At 37.4% G+C, this 16036-nt stretch overlaps 1 protein-coding gene across 1 annotated transcript in view; it reads left to right on the top strand.

The window, feature by feature from the left end:
- NRG3 (neuregulin 3) overlaps positions 1-15801 on the top strand; it is a 417954-nt gene extending 402153 nt beyond the window's left edge. The window contains exons 8-9 of the mRNA XM_074830488.1: positions 6614-6784; positions 12553-15801. Coding sequence (XP_074686589.1) covers positions 6614-6784; positions 12553-13060 — 679 coding nt within the window. The 3' untranslated portion in view covers positions 13061-15801. The remainder of the gene's footprint in view (positions 1-6613; positions 6785-12552) is intronic.
- Positions 15802-16036: the final 235 nt, after the last annotated feature.

Genomic DNA, 16036 nt, shown 5'->3' with positions numbered 1-16036 from the left:
AACTGTCATGTCAGATCCATTTCTTAGGGCTTATTCCTTATTACACAGAGATTTTCAAAATATGCTTAATAATTTTACTGAACGTAAATGAACTATGGAACTGTTGCCTAGAATGCTTTCTACAGAAATTCTGGCGGGAATTTTATCTCCATTTAGTCAAAAGGTGAAGTTCAAAAAAACCACAGTGACATTCCCTTACCTTTAATAACGTGATTGCAATATCCAAGTTTGAAATGTTTTAGGTGTGATACCATGATATTACCTAAGCTTAAAAATGTGGAAATAAATTAAAGATTGAAAATATTTCTTCTGGTTCTGAATGTCACTTAAAATAAAAGCTGAATGGCTCTCTAGACTCCCTGTTTTCCACAGGGAAATTACAGAATAAGCCACACTGAATTTACAGTGAACTAACGCAGAATCCCAGATTGCTCATTTTAACACCTTTGCACACTCTCTCTTTACCGGGGGGCGGAGGGGGTGGGGGGGGTGGGAACAAAAAAAAAAAAAACAAAAAAACACAACAACAAAAAAAACCCACAAAAGAACCCCAAAACCCAACAACAACAAAAAAAACCCAAACAACCCAACAGTCATATTTGCAGATGTCAAGCACCAGACTATCTTAAGTCTTTGCTTCAGAACTATTTTAAGATGTGTAATGACTGTGTAATGTGTAATTTATAAAGGATTCTTTTTGTAGTTTTATAACTTAAGATTTATTATACAAGGCCTTTTGCTTTATAAAACATGCAACAGAGTTGAACTGTCTTATAAGGCTTATAAGGCTGTCTTTAATTTATACAGCATATGATGGCTTCCTAATTTACTTAGTTTCTTCAGTTTCTAAATAGTGTTCAAAGTTGTCAAATGTGGCCAAATGAGGAAACTTCTTTTGTTACTGGGATACATTTTGTCCTGAACATCCCTTCATTCCATTCCAAACCTGTCACGAGCCTGGAAAAATTACAGCAGCTCTGCAGGTTCTCTGTTTTATGCTATTCTTAAACTATATTATTGTTTTATTTCTGCTTGCCACGAAAATATTGTGTTCCACATCCACACCTGTTTTCTCTGCTGGTGTTTTCAAGGGCATTAATGATGGGTGATCATTTCTTAAAATCAGGAGCTGTCTGCTTCCAGTTCCTAAAACCAATACAATTTTGGCCTGGCAGTAAGGCTATTAAGGTGAGGAATCATTTGGGGTTGCTGAAGTTTGACTGACAGAGATCACCTAGTTATTTCACTCAGATTACTAGATAATACCAATTTTCTGTCTCTATCAACATCAGCTGCATGCAAAGGGTTACTGCAGAGATTGAATTGAAAATTTGAATCTCCACTGAATCTTACTCCTAAAAGATTTTGTCTGCATTATGTACTGTTATTATGGTTGAAGAATTTTACATCATCTACTTGCATATGTAAAACGACTCAGTGCTGTCAGAACTGGAAAGTAACAAATGTGTTTAATCAGTAAACTTCCTGTAAAGTATACAATGTACTCAAAAATTCATCTTGGATTATCTGTTGATTTTAGTAGGAAGAAAACCCATACTGTCTTAATTTCTAAAAGATAGAAACAAATTAGAGTTTTGTTAATTATGGGATTGAGTTGTGATCCCTTTGAATAGCAGTTTTCTTGGTAATTAGTCATCCTGACTTTCATTCATTGATTCAGTCATCATTGATTTTAGAGGGATTCATTTCAGAGAATACCATGATGAAAGCCAAACACAAAGGCTTTCAGCCTAGAGCAGTTGTGCTGTCTTACAGAAATGCCAAAATAGGATAGACTTACTCTAAAATTTAAAATAATTTGTGTTTGCATTTTTAATTAACTTTTAACACCATAAGAACCATGGTAAAAACAACTTTTTTATTTAGTAAGCATTTTACTCTTTATGCTCCCAGTATAATTGATTTATTTCAAATTAAAAGAAAGAGTAAATAAAGTTATTCTGTAAGTAAGGCTATTGAATTTCAACAAACAAGTGTTGATAAACTAAAGCAACTAAGAATGTAAAGGCAGAGGAAGCCCAAAAGGGAGAAAATACAAGGAATCTGATATATTCCCAAGGAAAGAGCATACTTTTCTGGAGAAATTTACTTAAAAGAATGTGTAAAAGGAATGGTGTGTAGGGAAAGAAACAAACTATATCACAGAGGGCAAGAAGTCATACTTGAAGTGAACATTTCCAGGAATCATTGAGAGTTAAGAATTACTGGTAATACTGAAAGCAATCAATTGTTCTTGCTGCATAAAGGAAGAAACAAAGCTGATGGTGGGACAGAGATAATATATGAAGCAGTTAGGGCAATCCTGAATGAATATATTTCTTTTTTCAGTTAGGATGATTATTTGAGGATGGAGGTAGAATGGGAATAGAATCAAATGTATGAAAATAGACATTACTACAGTCAAAGTGGAAGTAAAATGCAGAAATCAAAGCCCTTAAGATGGTCTGGTTAATATTGATCAAAGTAGTCTGGAAGGAGAACTGTCTCATGAAATTTCAAGTCTGTTAGCAAAATCTATCAAAATGGGAGTTGTGCCATATGATGATGAAATAGAAAATGTCAAATATTTAGGAAGAGGAAAAATTTATCGAAGGAACCGAAGATCTGTTATGATGAATTAGACTAGTCAAGGCTTTACGACGAATGTGTGGGAAGCAGATTCTTTGGGTAGATATTAAAAAGGCTAAAAATTGTCACGAGGTTTACCAGCAGCATGTCCTGCAATACTACACTGATGACTTTCTTTGTATTTGGTGTAGGCGATCTAGATCTCTACTCAGCCTCAGTCAATGTTTGTTGTCACATGTATCTAATGCCTTTAATGGGAGAAAGTAGGGAGAGGCAGAAAAACTATAATGCAGATACACAGAGGTGGTTAAAAGGGAGATAGTAAGGAGTTACACTGAGAAGGTAAGTGCTGAGCTGAAGACATTCACCAGTGGAGCACTAATGAAGTTCCCAAAGAATTAGTCAACATCGGGGACAAATTTTGTTTAATGCTTTTGTGCATGATTTTGGCACAAAAAATTTGGGATATACTGAAAACATTAGTTAAAAGATAGTACAGATAAGGATCTTAGATATAAAGAATTAATTGAATAACTTTAAAGAGTGGCATAACAGAGGTGGATTGAAGCTCAGCAGTACTAAATTACAAAGTCAGGCATTTGGAAACTAATAACAAAGTTTAAGAAAGAAATGAGGAAGAAAAGTTTCAGTATATACTACTTGGTTAAAGGATAACCAAGTCACAAAGTGATGCAGTTGTGCAAAAGATAAATGGGATGAGAGGAAATACTAATCAAGACATTTCCATCGGAAAGTCAGAAACATTAGAACCACTTCATGAGACACTGTTGTCAATTCATTTGAATATAGCATGAGAATACACAATTATCTCACCTGCTTAATTAATTGTGCATATTAAACAGGAAGGGAAGGATTGGGATCCCATCTAAAGTTTAACACTTTAACATCCTCTTGTTCATGCTTTTCATGTTCCTGTTGACAGAGTTGCTTCTGAATGTGTTCATAATGTGATGTATAATCAATTTTCTTTAGTAATTAACTAAAAAGTGGTAAAGGAGGATTCCCAGAGTTACTGTACATTCACTGCAAGTCTTCTCTTCTGGAACACGGTTAACTGCGCTTGGAAGTTGTGTATGTGCCCTGAGAAGAGAATACTCCACCTGCTGAGACAGACTGTTTTACTCAATTGCTCAACCTAAAGAAAATTTTCACACAAAATTTTGCAACAATGAATCCCAGGTTTTTAAATAACTTTAGAGATGATTGAACTACTTCTTTCAAACTGTTAATTCATTTCTCCCTAGTTTATGCATTACTTGTAAACCAGTTCAAGCGTATTCTGATTTTTGTTATTCTGGAGTAATTGATTAATAGATTTTAAATAACTATCTGCTAGAGCTTTCCTTATTGATCTGTTTTATTGAATAGCTCAGTTACATGGGCTGGTTTCTTTTATGCAGTTAGACTGTAGTACAGGAAGGAAGAAATTGTAACGGTGGCTAAAGGAGCATAAATTCCCTGAAGAAATCCAAAAGGCTTTGTTTGCCTCAAAGACAGGAACGTTTCACATAAGCAAGGAGCAGAAGCTTGAGAAGGACTGTATTAACATATTTGGAGGAAGAGTATGCTGATATTCATAGCAGTTTTGTGAAAAAGGAAAAACTTTATTATGCTGGAGTTAGTTTTTCATAGAACTTAAGCCAAAAATTGTTATTATCTTGTCTTTGGTGCTTCAAGAAATGAGCGTTATCCTGCAGCTTGCAGCTTATAGCTGTAAATGTTTTCTGGTCCTTCTTAGTTAATTTGTCTTGTTTATGACCACAAATGATTTTTGTTCATTTTGCCCTCCCATTTTTTCTGTCAGAAATGTTGAAAAAATAAGCCACATTAGCCAGGTTTCTTAAGCTCTGTTGGTGCTAGAGCTGCTGTGATGGCAGGATGATGTTGGGATGTACCATATCTCCTTCAGTCTAACCAGCCCATACACCTTTAGCAGCCTGTATGATCCAGTGTTAGATGTAGCAATGAGAGGTTCTGTGCAAGTTGGAGGAAGTCCAGATAGGTGGTTTATATGCATCTTTGCTGCAGTTTATACGAATTATCTCAGGTATACCTGAATGCATTGCAATTATGTCTATTACAAATGCAGAGCTCTTGCGAATTTGCATGTGCATGTTATTAGATGGGAGACCATGTGTTCTCATCCAACAAGGAAGATGTGCGGGAGCATCAAACCAAACACAATTAAACAATGCCTTTCTAGTTTCAAATATTTGTAATCAGTCTAAAGTCTGTTAAGTTAATCAGTTTGTTGACTTTTGTGGTACATTGATGAATATACTGCAATCAGTAAAAAACCCTGAAATTCATTATCCATCACAAACTATTCATTCAACTGCATCTTTTAAGATCCCCTGCAGTAATAATCTAAAGTCTCTCCTGAGCAGAAATTGTCAATCGTGTTGTGATGTGGCAGTGTTATTTTACAGAATATGAACTGTAACTCACAACGTGAACTCATCCATCAGAATTGAAAGGCCAATGCTTCAGGTTTTTAAAAAAGTTTTTTCGCAGCCTCCTTAATAGCTAAGGAAAAACCTATTTAAGGAAGCATCGAAAACCCTTGAGGGAGTGCTATTGCTATGGGTTATTGATCTTTTCAATTAAAAAGCACCAGGAAAATAAAAGTGTGGAAGAGAACAGAGCGGAGACCATGATGGAACACTGCTAGCCTGGGCAGTAGGATAGAGACCGTTGAATTTTCTTATGTTTTGACTTTGGGGAGAAAAGGTCAGCTTTGATGGAAATGTACACTCCAAGAGGATTCGTCCAAGATACTTGGTCCAAGCAAGAATTGCTTTGGGAGTAGATGTGGCCCTAACTATAAATAAAGTTCCCACTAGGTATTAAATGCAGATTGCTTTAAAGTCACATTATAATAGGAAAAGAGATGCAAACTTATCAAAAGTCATTTGCATAGCTGAATTGTATCAGAAGTTGAAATTATTCATGTAACCAAAAGTAATGACTCTCACAATGCATCTACAAAACCTATATTAAAATATCATTAAGGATGTGATAAAATATTGGGTAATACATATGCATTTCCTGGACTCAGGAGATGTCAAGAGAAATAGGAGTAGCTGGAAAACAAATAGCTAGTCACACCATGCAGTACTGTGACCTGTTAGAGTGGAAATTGGATATCACTTGCCTTAATTCTGTGTTCCTTTATTTTTGCATTAGCAACAGCTGAATTTATGGTTAATATACCAAAACTATGGATTCTAGATACCTTTTAATTCCTGCACAAAATGGAAAAAAATCCATTCTCCTTCCAAACACTACAAAAATGTTTACAAAAGCAATTTTCTAAAATAAGTAGAAAACTATTACTTGTTTTTATCATAATCAAGTTTGTATTATATCACATAAAGGAACAACACAATATTTATCACTGTATATAAACAAGAAAACAATCTGTATATAAAAGAAGAGTAAAAGAATATAGAAATCTTAATTCAGTGTGGAGAAAACTTGTGTCATAGATGGCGTCTTGAAGCTGCAGTTCATAAGCTTCACTTACATTTTTCAGTTATATTTTTTTCCCAATTTAATGTTGTTGTATCAGGAAGCAGCACCTCGTAGGCTGATAGATGATATAATGGGCCCCAAATTTAAGATCTGTTTCTGAGCTCAGCTGTAGGTATAATGCAGCTGTGCTGATGTTTATACTGTCTGAGGAGTCAACTTTATATAGTAGGATTATGGTATGAAACACTGAAAAAAAGCATCCCTCATCAAGCACAAGAAAACATTTGATATACCAGGCAATTATTTTAATTCGTAGAAGAGAGGTGGTGTGTTAAATATGACGTAAACAGCAGCTAACTGTGGATTATAGCATTATATTTCCATAGAGAATTTCTACTGACATCATAAACCACCACAGCAAAGTTTATAAAAACAGTAATCCATGCATTATTAATCCCAAGTCTTTACTTTGCAGAAGTTTACGCTTTTGCTGTGATAATTTTTACTGTACTCTTGGTGTTGTTCCTAGAAGTCTCTCTTCATGCTGCAGCCCAGGACAAAAAAGTGGGATGCTACACAGAAATGCCTTTCGGAGGACTCCTCCCTTACCTCGGGGCAGGTTCAATGGGATTACAGGACCAGCATATCAACAGCTAGAAGAGTCAAGGATCACAGACCAGGACACAATACCTTGTCATGGGTAAGTAATGATGTAACTGGAGTGAGCCAGTTTGTGAGTGGCTGCTGTTACGTGGTTAATATGCTTGGTCATTACAGTCCTTCCCACTTGGTTGTAGTGTACTGTGGATCCAGGGTTTATAATACTGAAAGGACAAGAATGTTTTCAGCATACTGGCTCTTTGAAGGTAATACGTTTTTATTTGGCTGGCTGCTCTTTTTAAGCCTTTAAAAGGCTGCAGAAGGAGTGATTAGAACAAACTGTAAGTGATTGACAATGTTACTTTTTATAACTGACACTTTTTCTAGGGGTGGTGTGATGTTCAAGTAACTTTCACATAGCATGTTTTGCTTCCATCAGCACTGGGCAAATAAGAGGAAATAATATAGAAGTCCAACTTCCACATTTTTTGTACATTGTGAAGTGTGTTTGCTGTAGACTGAAGACCGATCCCTTCACATAGGTTTGTCTTTGAAAATGCACAAAGGTTCCAATATTTTTCCTTTTTTAATTCAGCTTATTAGAATATTGAATGTGAGCTCCAGCTGTACATAAGGTCTGAATTTCAGAAGTGCTTCTGAGCACCTACATACATTTTACGTAATATTTACATATCCCTATAGATTTCCAAAAACTTTCCAGAATCACTACATACATATTATATGTAAAACTAGGAGTGATATCTAGAATGGAACAAAACAGCACGAGTTTCATTTGGACACATGTAAGTCCCAGCTAAGTCCCCCAAAGTGAACAGTTACACTGCAAGAAGGCAGCTGTACATTTTTGTACTGAAACTGGATTTATGAAGTGCAGACTGAGGTCACCTACATTTTTAATTTTCCTCAGGGAAGAAAGGAGCTATTATCACTATCCACTCTGAGCTCCTGGGAAATGACGGCCGCAAATGCTGACTAAGAATAAGTGTCGTTACATGCGTGTGTCATTGCCTGTGTGGGCACACACACAGGCACACATTCCCCCGCCGCCTTCCTCGCCATGCTTTCCAACCTGCAGCAGGATTGCCCAGTCTGGGGTACTCTAGGAGACGGAGACTTGGCTCACTAAATGTTTTGTAGCTGAATCTACCTCACAAAGTTGGCCAAAGTAGTTAGGAAAGACAAACCAAGAACAGGGCTTACCTAGGAAGGGAGAAAGCAAAACGGCAAAAGGTTTGAGTGTCTGGCGACTACTTTTAAAAAGTTCAAATTTGTCTCATACTTCTTTCACTGTAACTATTGGCTGCTTCTAAGGAAAAATTTGTTTATTACTTCTTGCAATAAATATATTATTGTTCATTTGTATGATAATCTGTGTATAATTCCTTACCAGAACTGTGACTCCGAATGCAACCTTCCTGAAAGGGGCAGGCTAACAGCCTTCCCTCTTCAATGCCAGCGTCTTGTAACACAGGCTCTGGAGAGTGCTGCAGCCTCATCCTAGGTTGAGAAGTGAGGTAGAAAACAGCAAAGCTGTCTTGGGGGTAGTTGCATTTACTCTTCTCTAGGAAATCAGTGTGTGATATTACAAGTGCCATCTTGTAATGGGCTATATTTTAAATTTACAGTTCTGATATTTGGACCAGACTGTGACCCCTTCTGGCTTCAATCCACTAAAGCACTTCATCCACATTTTGTGTATTAGGGATCTCTGTAGAGTTAGACCTTCCTACTATTGACTCTAACGATGGGACCTTTCTCTGAGGGAGTTCTCCAAGTACTCCAACAAGTGATGGTGTGACAGGGAGTCACAGCAGTCGGTGTGTATCACAAATACGATACCAAAAGTCTTCAACCTAGTAACCATGGAAATGAATTTTTAAAATGTCAATGGTAGGCATGAAAACAAAAGCAATTCTTTGATCTTATTTTATTACAGTGTTTTAATGATGACAGTTTTTATGAAAATGACATCTTTTAAGAGTAACAGAACTTTTTGTAAGTTATTTTATATTGCACCAATGAAGTAATCTCTTCAACCAAAATATAAGTACGCATCTTATCTCTGAACGAAAATAAAAAATAATCACTAATTCTACTTTATATGGAATTCTTCTAACTTAGGAAGAGGTTTCCACAAAATCAGATGCCTTTTTACCACCTATATATCTGCTAGTTTTCATAGTGTTTTTATTCTCATTAGACTTCCAGCCCAAATGAAAAGTTCCATTGTCCCCTGCAGAAGGTACACTACTTCCTTTCTTCTCCCTTTTCACCTCCATCTTTCCCTGTAGGGATGCACAAATCAGAGTGGTTTGTCTCCCTAATTCTGTTAGCCTTCTGAAGTTCATCCATCAGCAGCACCGGCTGAAGTTTAGTCAGATTTTGTATGTTTATATTTGATAGGAAAAAGGCTAATTTATCTTACTAGTTTTTCTCTAGTCCTGTAAAAGTGCTCCTTTTCCCATTCCATATTGAGAAGAAAGCTTTTGCTGCCTGCAGGAAGCTCCAGATCTCATTATTTGCAACAGGATCTAGTATTTGCAGAGTTTGAGTCAAATACAGCTAGTATCAGTTATTTAATCAGTATTCTACTTGAAGGAGTAGAAAAACCTGCTTGAAAGGAGGGGCCTAAAGAAAACAAACCATCTCCACACCAGTCACATCTCAGAGACTGATTCAAGTCCCTCAGGGTGTGTCATGAGTTTACATGCAGTTAAGTAGACAGCGGTTGGATCGCATGCTTTCAGTATCAGCTGTTTGCGTTACATGGTACGAAGTGTTAGAAGTAGCCTGTGAATGTGTACGTATACAGGTATAAATGTGTTTATGTACACAGGACCCAATATATGCTGTCAACAGGTAGAAAATGAAGGCTGAACCAAAGCCTGGTAATGCCACTGGAATGACTCCCATTCATCTTAATGGACCTCGCTGTCAGGCTTGTACACTGAACACTTAGAGCAATAGGGCTTATAGCAAAGCTATTGGTACTATGCTAAATAAAAAACATTCTGTATTTTAAGTTCTGATCCCTTCTGTCTCTTTTTAGTATCTGTTTTAAGGGGACAGTAAGTTTATTATGCTTCTTTCAGTTTCATCCTTTCATTTAGACTCTTAAACGCTGTATAACATAAAGACTGTTGCATATTTATAAATGTTTGAGTTTCTTTTTTTGCTTGGTTTTTAGGAAGAGGTTGGAGAGAGAGCTGCACTTTGAAATACATGCACATGAATGAAATTATTCAAACAAAATAATTTTTCAGATAAAAAACCATATCTTTGTTAGGAGGAACTATAGGTCTGGGAAGGTTAATTATAGAAATATGTAATTAAGATTCTGCAATTATAGATCTAAGTCTCATCTATTGAAAAGAGCAGCGGACACAAGTAGAAGCATAAATCAGTTTGTAATTAACCAAAAGCTGAGTCTCGCATGGTTTGGATGTAATACCCCCACTAGTTTAATACCTTGCCTATTGCACAGTGTATGTGCTTTAACTCAACCTCAGTCTTCCTTTGAAAGCCCTGTGAGCACATGTCAGAAGCACATAATTCTGGCATCAAATCAGTATGTCTATCTGTACTTCAAAAAATAGTATGGAAATATGCCAAGCATTGCATTAAATGTTACTGTTGCTGCCAGTTAAGTTTTCAAAATACCAAACATAATTGAATCTCTCTTACGGAATTGGCAAATGTTACTGTTTTCTCACCAAACCCATTTTAATTCAGTCTTTTCTTGTTTTTGCTTACATATCATCCATATAATACATCCATTGCATGTGAATTTCATTAAAAACATTCACTCCCTTTGTTTTCAGGGTGCAGCCCAGAATATATTTAGGGCCTGAATTACCAAAAAAGGGACTAATACAACTGATGCGATCTCTCCAGCTGTAGTCGTTTGAACAATTATATAATAAGCAAAGGAAACAAGAATGGGCACAACCCAAAGGTCTGCACTGTTTTGTTTTCATTTATTTTTTTTAATTGTCCTCCCTCGGGAATAATAGCCCTGATCAGTATTTCTGATTCTTGAAAACTGTTCTAAAAAGGCCCTCCATAAATGGCTACAAATGCGTCTAAGCGTAGTACAAATGTAATTAACCAAAAGCTGAGTCTCAGCTGGCTCAGATGTAAAATATAAATGCAGCTGTATAGCATGTACAAGTTCTAGCACATATCCAAAAAATCCGCTTGCTATATTATTCCCTTGGGTACCACTTCCCAAAGAAGTATCTCTTTCCATCAGATAGCAGCAAAAATCACAACACCTCCTCGTTATCGCAGAGCTCCCAGCTGCGTTTTCTGCTCTTTTGGGGATGCCTGGAGAGTTTTCATACAGCGGCTGCACAAAACTGCATGCGTGCACGTGTACAGGTTAATGTGTCAAGCAGTTGTACAAGCACGGTGCCACCATAGACGACTTAATTACAAGTCAGCAGTGCTCTGCTGGAAATGAGCCTAAAGATATCTCCTCCTCTCTCTCCTGCCTGACAGCTCATCAGGAGGATGGGGCCAAAGGAAGCCTTTCCAGTTAATTAGCGTTTTGTGCTAATATTGGACTATGGCTGCTTCATGCAATTCTCTTTTTTTTCCTTCGTTCTCTTTCTGCTAATGCCAAAAAGCAGCAAGGCACGTATAAGTACAAGGATATCCCTAGTGAAGTCCATCAGGCTTAAGCAGCTTTCAGAAAAATACCCTTCAAGTCAGAGCTCAGAGCATCTGCTTCCACACCAGATCTAAATGTTGCTTTCCTCATCCACGGATAAAACATACTAGACTTCACCATTAGCTTGCTCCATTAAATAGTGATATGATCACAGAGCTGATTATAAATAAAATATGTTCCTGTACTGAGGTGATGTCTGTGGTCCTTGGCAATCATGTCTAGTAGCTATAGTAACTCTTGGAGCATGAAATTTCTAGTAATACTACTTCTCAGATGGGAAACATCTTTTTTTTTTTTTGTCATTGTTCCCTTTATTTTTTATTTAGTATACTTTCCCTTTCTGTTTTTTAAGTATTTCCTGTAAACAAAACCACCTTCTAATCAGAATAATTAATTTGGCTTTGAAACAAAACAGAAATGTTGATAAAAATTCACTAAGTTGCCTCACAATAAATAAAATCATGCTATGATATGTATTAATGGAGGATAAAGGATTTTTTTTTCTGAAACACAGGATTACAATATCAGGAAAACACAGACATTTGCTCAAGCCCAATATATTAGCTCTATTTCCAGATGAGATCTAAGAAAACAAATCAGGCCAACATTATGAGTAAGTGCTATTGAAATAAGATATGTTTTTCAGAGGTACATTGCACTTAGATGCTCTGCTTATTTGAAGGGGAGCGCAGGCAATCATGTCTGTGTAAATAAAAGACTACACAACCATTTTGTTTTTTCCTGCACCTTTTTAAGTGTTTTCCTAAAATAGCCATTTGACATTGAGAGTTCTGATGTTGAAGAAAACATTAATCCATTTCCCCAGTTAGGAACGCAAGAATGGAATTTCAAATTTAATTTCAAAAGAAAATTAATACTACAGTATAACTCCTGAAACCTTTTAAAAAGGGATTGTCGTTATTCTCTCATACTGGTGGGCAAAATGAGACTGAGAGAAAAGCAGTGGTTTGCCACCAGCAGATCTGAGAATCAAAAACACATCTCCAGAGTCTGTTGTTTTCCCCAGGGCCACACTATTACCAAGTACTCCTAGTATGAGGGAAAAATGACATGGATCTTTTCAGCACAGTTCACTGAATCTCATACAGCGTTCCTGCTGCCGGTTGCATCTGACCACTTGATATACAACAAAAACTTCTTTTTACTCTTTCCAGGTATTCATCCAGTGGTTTAAAAACTGCTCAGAATACTTCAATAAATATGCAACTGCCTTCAAGAGAGACAACCCCTTATTTTAATAACATGGATCAGAAGGACTTGGTCGGCTATTCATCTTCAAGGGCCAACTCCGTTCCTATCATCCCGTCTGTGGGCTTGGACGAAGCCTGCATGCAAATGCAAAATGTTTCTGAAGTAACAGGCATCAAATGGTGCAAAAACTCCTACTCAGCTGAACTTGTCAATGTGAGTTCCCCAGTCAGTAATTGTCTTATAGCAGAACAACATGAAGTGAAAATATTGCTAGAAACTGTTCAGGAGCAGATTCGGATTCTGACAGACGCAAGGCGGTCGGAGGACTATGAACTGGCGAGCGTAGAAGCAGAGAGCAGCGCAAGTGAAAACACGGCCTTTCTGCCCATGAGCCCCATGGCCAAGTCAGAGCGAGAGGCGCAATTTGTCTTAAAAAGCGAAACGCAAAGAGACTCGGTATTGACCAAGTGACTTTGTGTGGGGGTTGTGGGAGGGGAAACGAGATCTGTGCATTTGATGCTTTGCTAAACAGGAAGGGAGGAAATGAAATACAAATTATTTATATGCATTAATTTAAGAGCATCTACTTAGAAGAAACCAAATAGTCAACCGCCCTCATATCATAGTGTTTTTTAACAAAATATTTTTTTAAGGGAAAAGTTCCAGGAGGGATGAAATGTACATCAGGTGCTTTCTAGGCAGGATTACACATACAGTTTCAGTTACAGAGCATTTTACCATGGTCCCGTTTGGCTGTCCAAAGGCTTGGGCTATGCATCTTTTTTTCAGTAAAGGCCAAGACCATTCTTAGATTCATTTCTGGTTTCAGGGCAATGCTGCAGTAAGCTGCTGGCCAGGGATTCAGACCCTAGGAAGCAAGTTCCATGGCCCCAGCACAGACCTGATCCCCTCTGCCCCTCTGCTTTTGGTTCCAGGTTCATACTATGGAAACAGGCACACAGACATCTACTTCTGAGGTCTGGTACCTGCTGTGGAATGACAATAAATCCCTAAATTGACCCAGATTCTTAACTCTCTATTTTACTTTAATGTATCAGTCAGCCCAAGAAAATCAGTGGAAACATTTAGGAGTTTTGGGTTTGGCCAAGTGTGGAGTGGGATTGGGGTCTGTAGAGACACAGTAGTCAGGAGCCCGCAGCTGCTCCATCTTCTGTGCTTTGCCTATCAGAGCTGCCTTGCTAGAGAGTGAGGAAGAACAAGAAAAAGTACAAAAGTATGTGTTACAACAGGTTTGGTTTTGGTTTTTGGTTTGGGTTTTTTTAAGTGGGAACATAAACTGTTGTTTGTTACCGACCCCTCAACATTTCTAAACTGTTATACTTTGAAGACATTTGTAAGCTCTCAAGGAGCACTTCTGAGTGTGTGTGTGGTTTTTTTAGCTTATTTTTTATTATAGGTTGTTCAGAGAAGAGTCAGGGAGATCCAATATGATCAAAATCCAGCCAATAAGTGTCCACACTGCCCTAATTTGTTCCCACTTTCAGTTCTCCAGTCACTTTAATTAATTGTGGCTTAGGCTTGTGAACTTTAAAGCTTCAACCCTGCAGATGGTTCAGTATGGGCAGACCCACAAGCACGCACAGATCTGATTCTAATGGGGCTATATAAGAGCAGATGTTTTCCACCAAATCACTCCCTGCAGGGGATCAAGGCCTTAGAGAAGAAATGTCATTTCCTGGTTGCCGTATCCCAATCACATTTATAAGCATTTTTTGCATTTGCTTTCGAGTCCCTCTTCCCCCCATAAATTGTACACAATATGCCAATAATGCAATTAATTGGGTTCAGTGACACACACATTACTGTTTTTATTAGTATTAAAATATCTGCTTATTCGTGGGGAAAAAGAAAATCAACGATAATAAATAACTGCTAAATAGCCTTCCCTGGTTAATGTCAGAAGATTGATTAAAAAAAAATTTACAGTATATACAGAATGTATTAAAATATTCCTTTGCAGTAAATTAATGTGCCCCAGACTTTCCAGTTCACAAGTCTCAAGACTTCCCAGAATAGCACAATCGATCACACAGTGCTGTTGTATGTTGAGTCAGAATAAAGCAATATTTTAACCTCTGTCAAGTAAATTTGGAAAAGAAATGCTGAAGGTGTATGTCATTTTTTTTTGTTAAGGCAGTAAAAAAATTACTATTCACAGTCTTCATCCAGCAAGTCTTATTTTGGGTTTCTTTTGCAGTTTTGGTTTTGGGTTTTTTTTAAGATAAAGTTGATGAAATTGTCTTGTTTACAGAACTTTCTATGGCTGTAATCTTTGCTGTGTGTTTTCAATAAAAATATATGTGAGGGCAAACTGTGCTTTATGCCCCAGGATGGCGCATGCCTCATCCGGACTCCCTTCTTCAAAGACACAGAGCTTTTGTTGTAGCAGTAAGGTGGGATCACCATGAGGAGTGGTCTAACCCTGATGTGTTTCTGCAGTGTGTTGTGGCTGGGCACAATCTCACTGTGCATGAGCTGAGCTGACTGTGGTGGGTATGGCCCCAAGCCCACACCAAATAAACCCTCTGAAAGATGAGGTGTGTTAGGTGGGGCTCAGCTTTGCATCCCTACAGTTTTGTGACTTTTCTGTCAACGCCATTATACATCCCACCAGCTCAGGACATGAGCAGAGTGAGCTTGCCTCTGCCCATAAGCCCTGTGAATCTACCTGTAATGTAAAAACTGGCTGCTATATAAAGCTCTGATTCAATAATTTGTGAAGTGCAATCACAATTAATTAATTGTTCACCATTAATTTAATCAAGAGATGATCTCTCTGCAGTAAAGTGCAGAATCCTGCCCAAATAGATGTTTCAAAATTAAATCTTTTCAATCCAGATGTAAGGCCTTCTCGCCCCCAAATCCTACCAAACTCTGCAAATTCAGCTTTGGCAATGTATTGGAAACACACGGCAAGATTTCTGTTGAAGAAAGAACCATATCATAAGCAATGCCTTTATGGAGAGAATGTGTTCACTCAGCACCCCCAAGAGACCCAGAAAGAGGGGAAGAGCGATGTATTTAAGAGAATGAAATGTTTGACTGAATGACAGATGAAGATCTGAAATGGTGAGGATATCTTCAGTTCATGTTAGATCTTGTACTCAGCAAAGGATGTGTGACTGTTATATGTTAACTGTTCTATTCAGTTTTCAGCATGTTTGAATAGAGAGACGTTAATATTAACCATATGACAGACTAGTGTATTATTTGTTAAGAGTACCACTTCAGATCCTATTGAAACTGTCATTGTTTGCAGAGGAAAAGGAAGTTTTGAAAACATCAAACTAGGTAGCCTTAATATCGTTTGTGTGTTTCTCTAATGCAACTGTTTTCCTCCATGGACCCTCCTATTTTACAGTGAATGGGACAACATCTTCTCTGAGGTCTGGTAATTAATTATGTAGAGGACACACAAGAAGGTTG

This window comes from Strix aluco, chromosome 7, assembly GCF_031877795.1.
Source record: "Strix aluco isolate bStrAlu1 chromosome 7, bStrAlu1.hap1, whole genome shotgun sequence".
NCBI lineage: Eukaryota > Metazoa > Chordata > Aves > Strigiformes > Strigidae > Strix > Strix aluco.
Note: the sequence above shows the minus strand (reverse complement) of the source record. Positions and strands in the feature narration are given on the sequence as shown.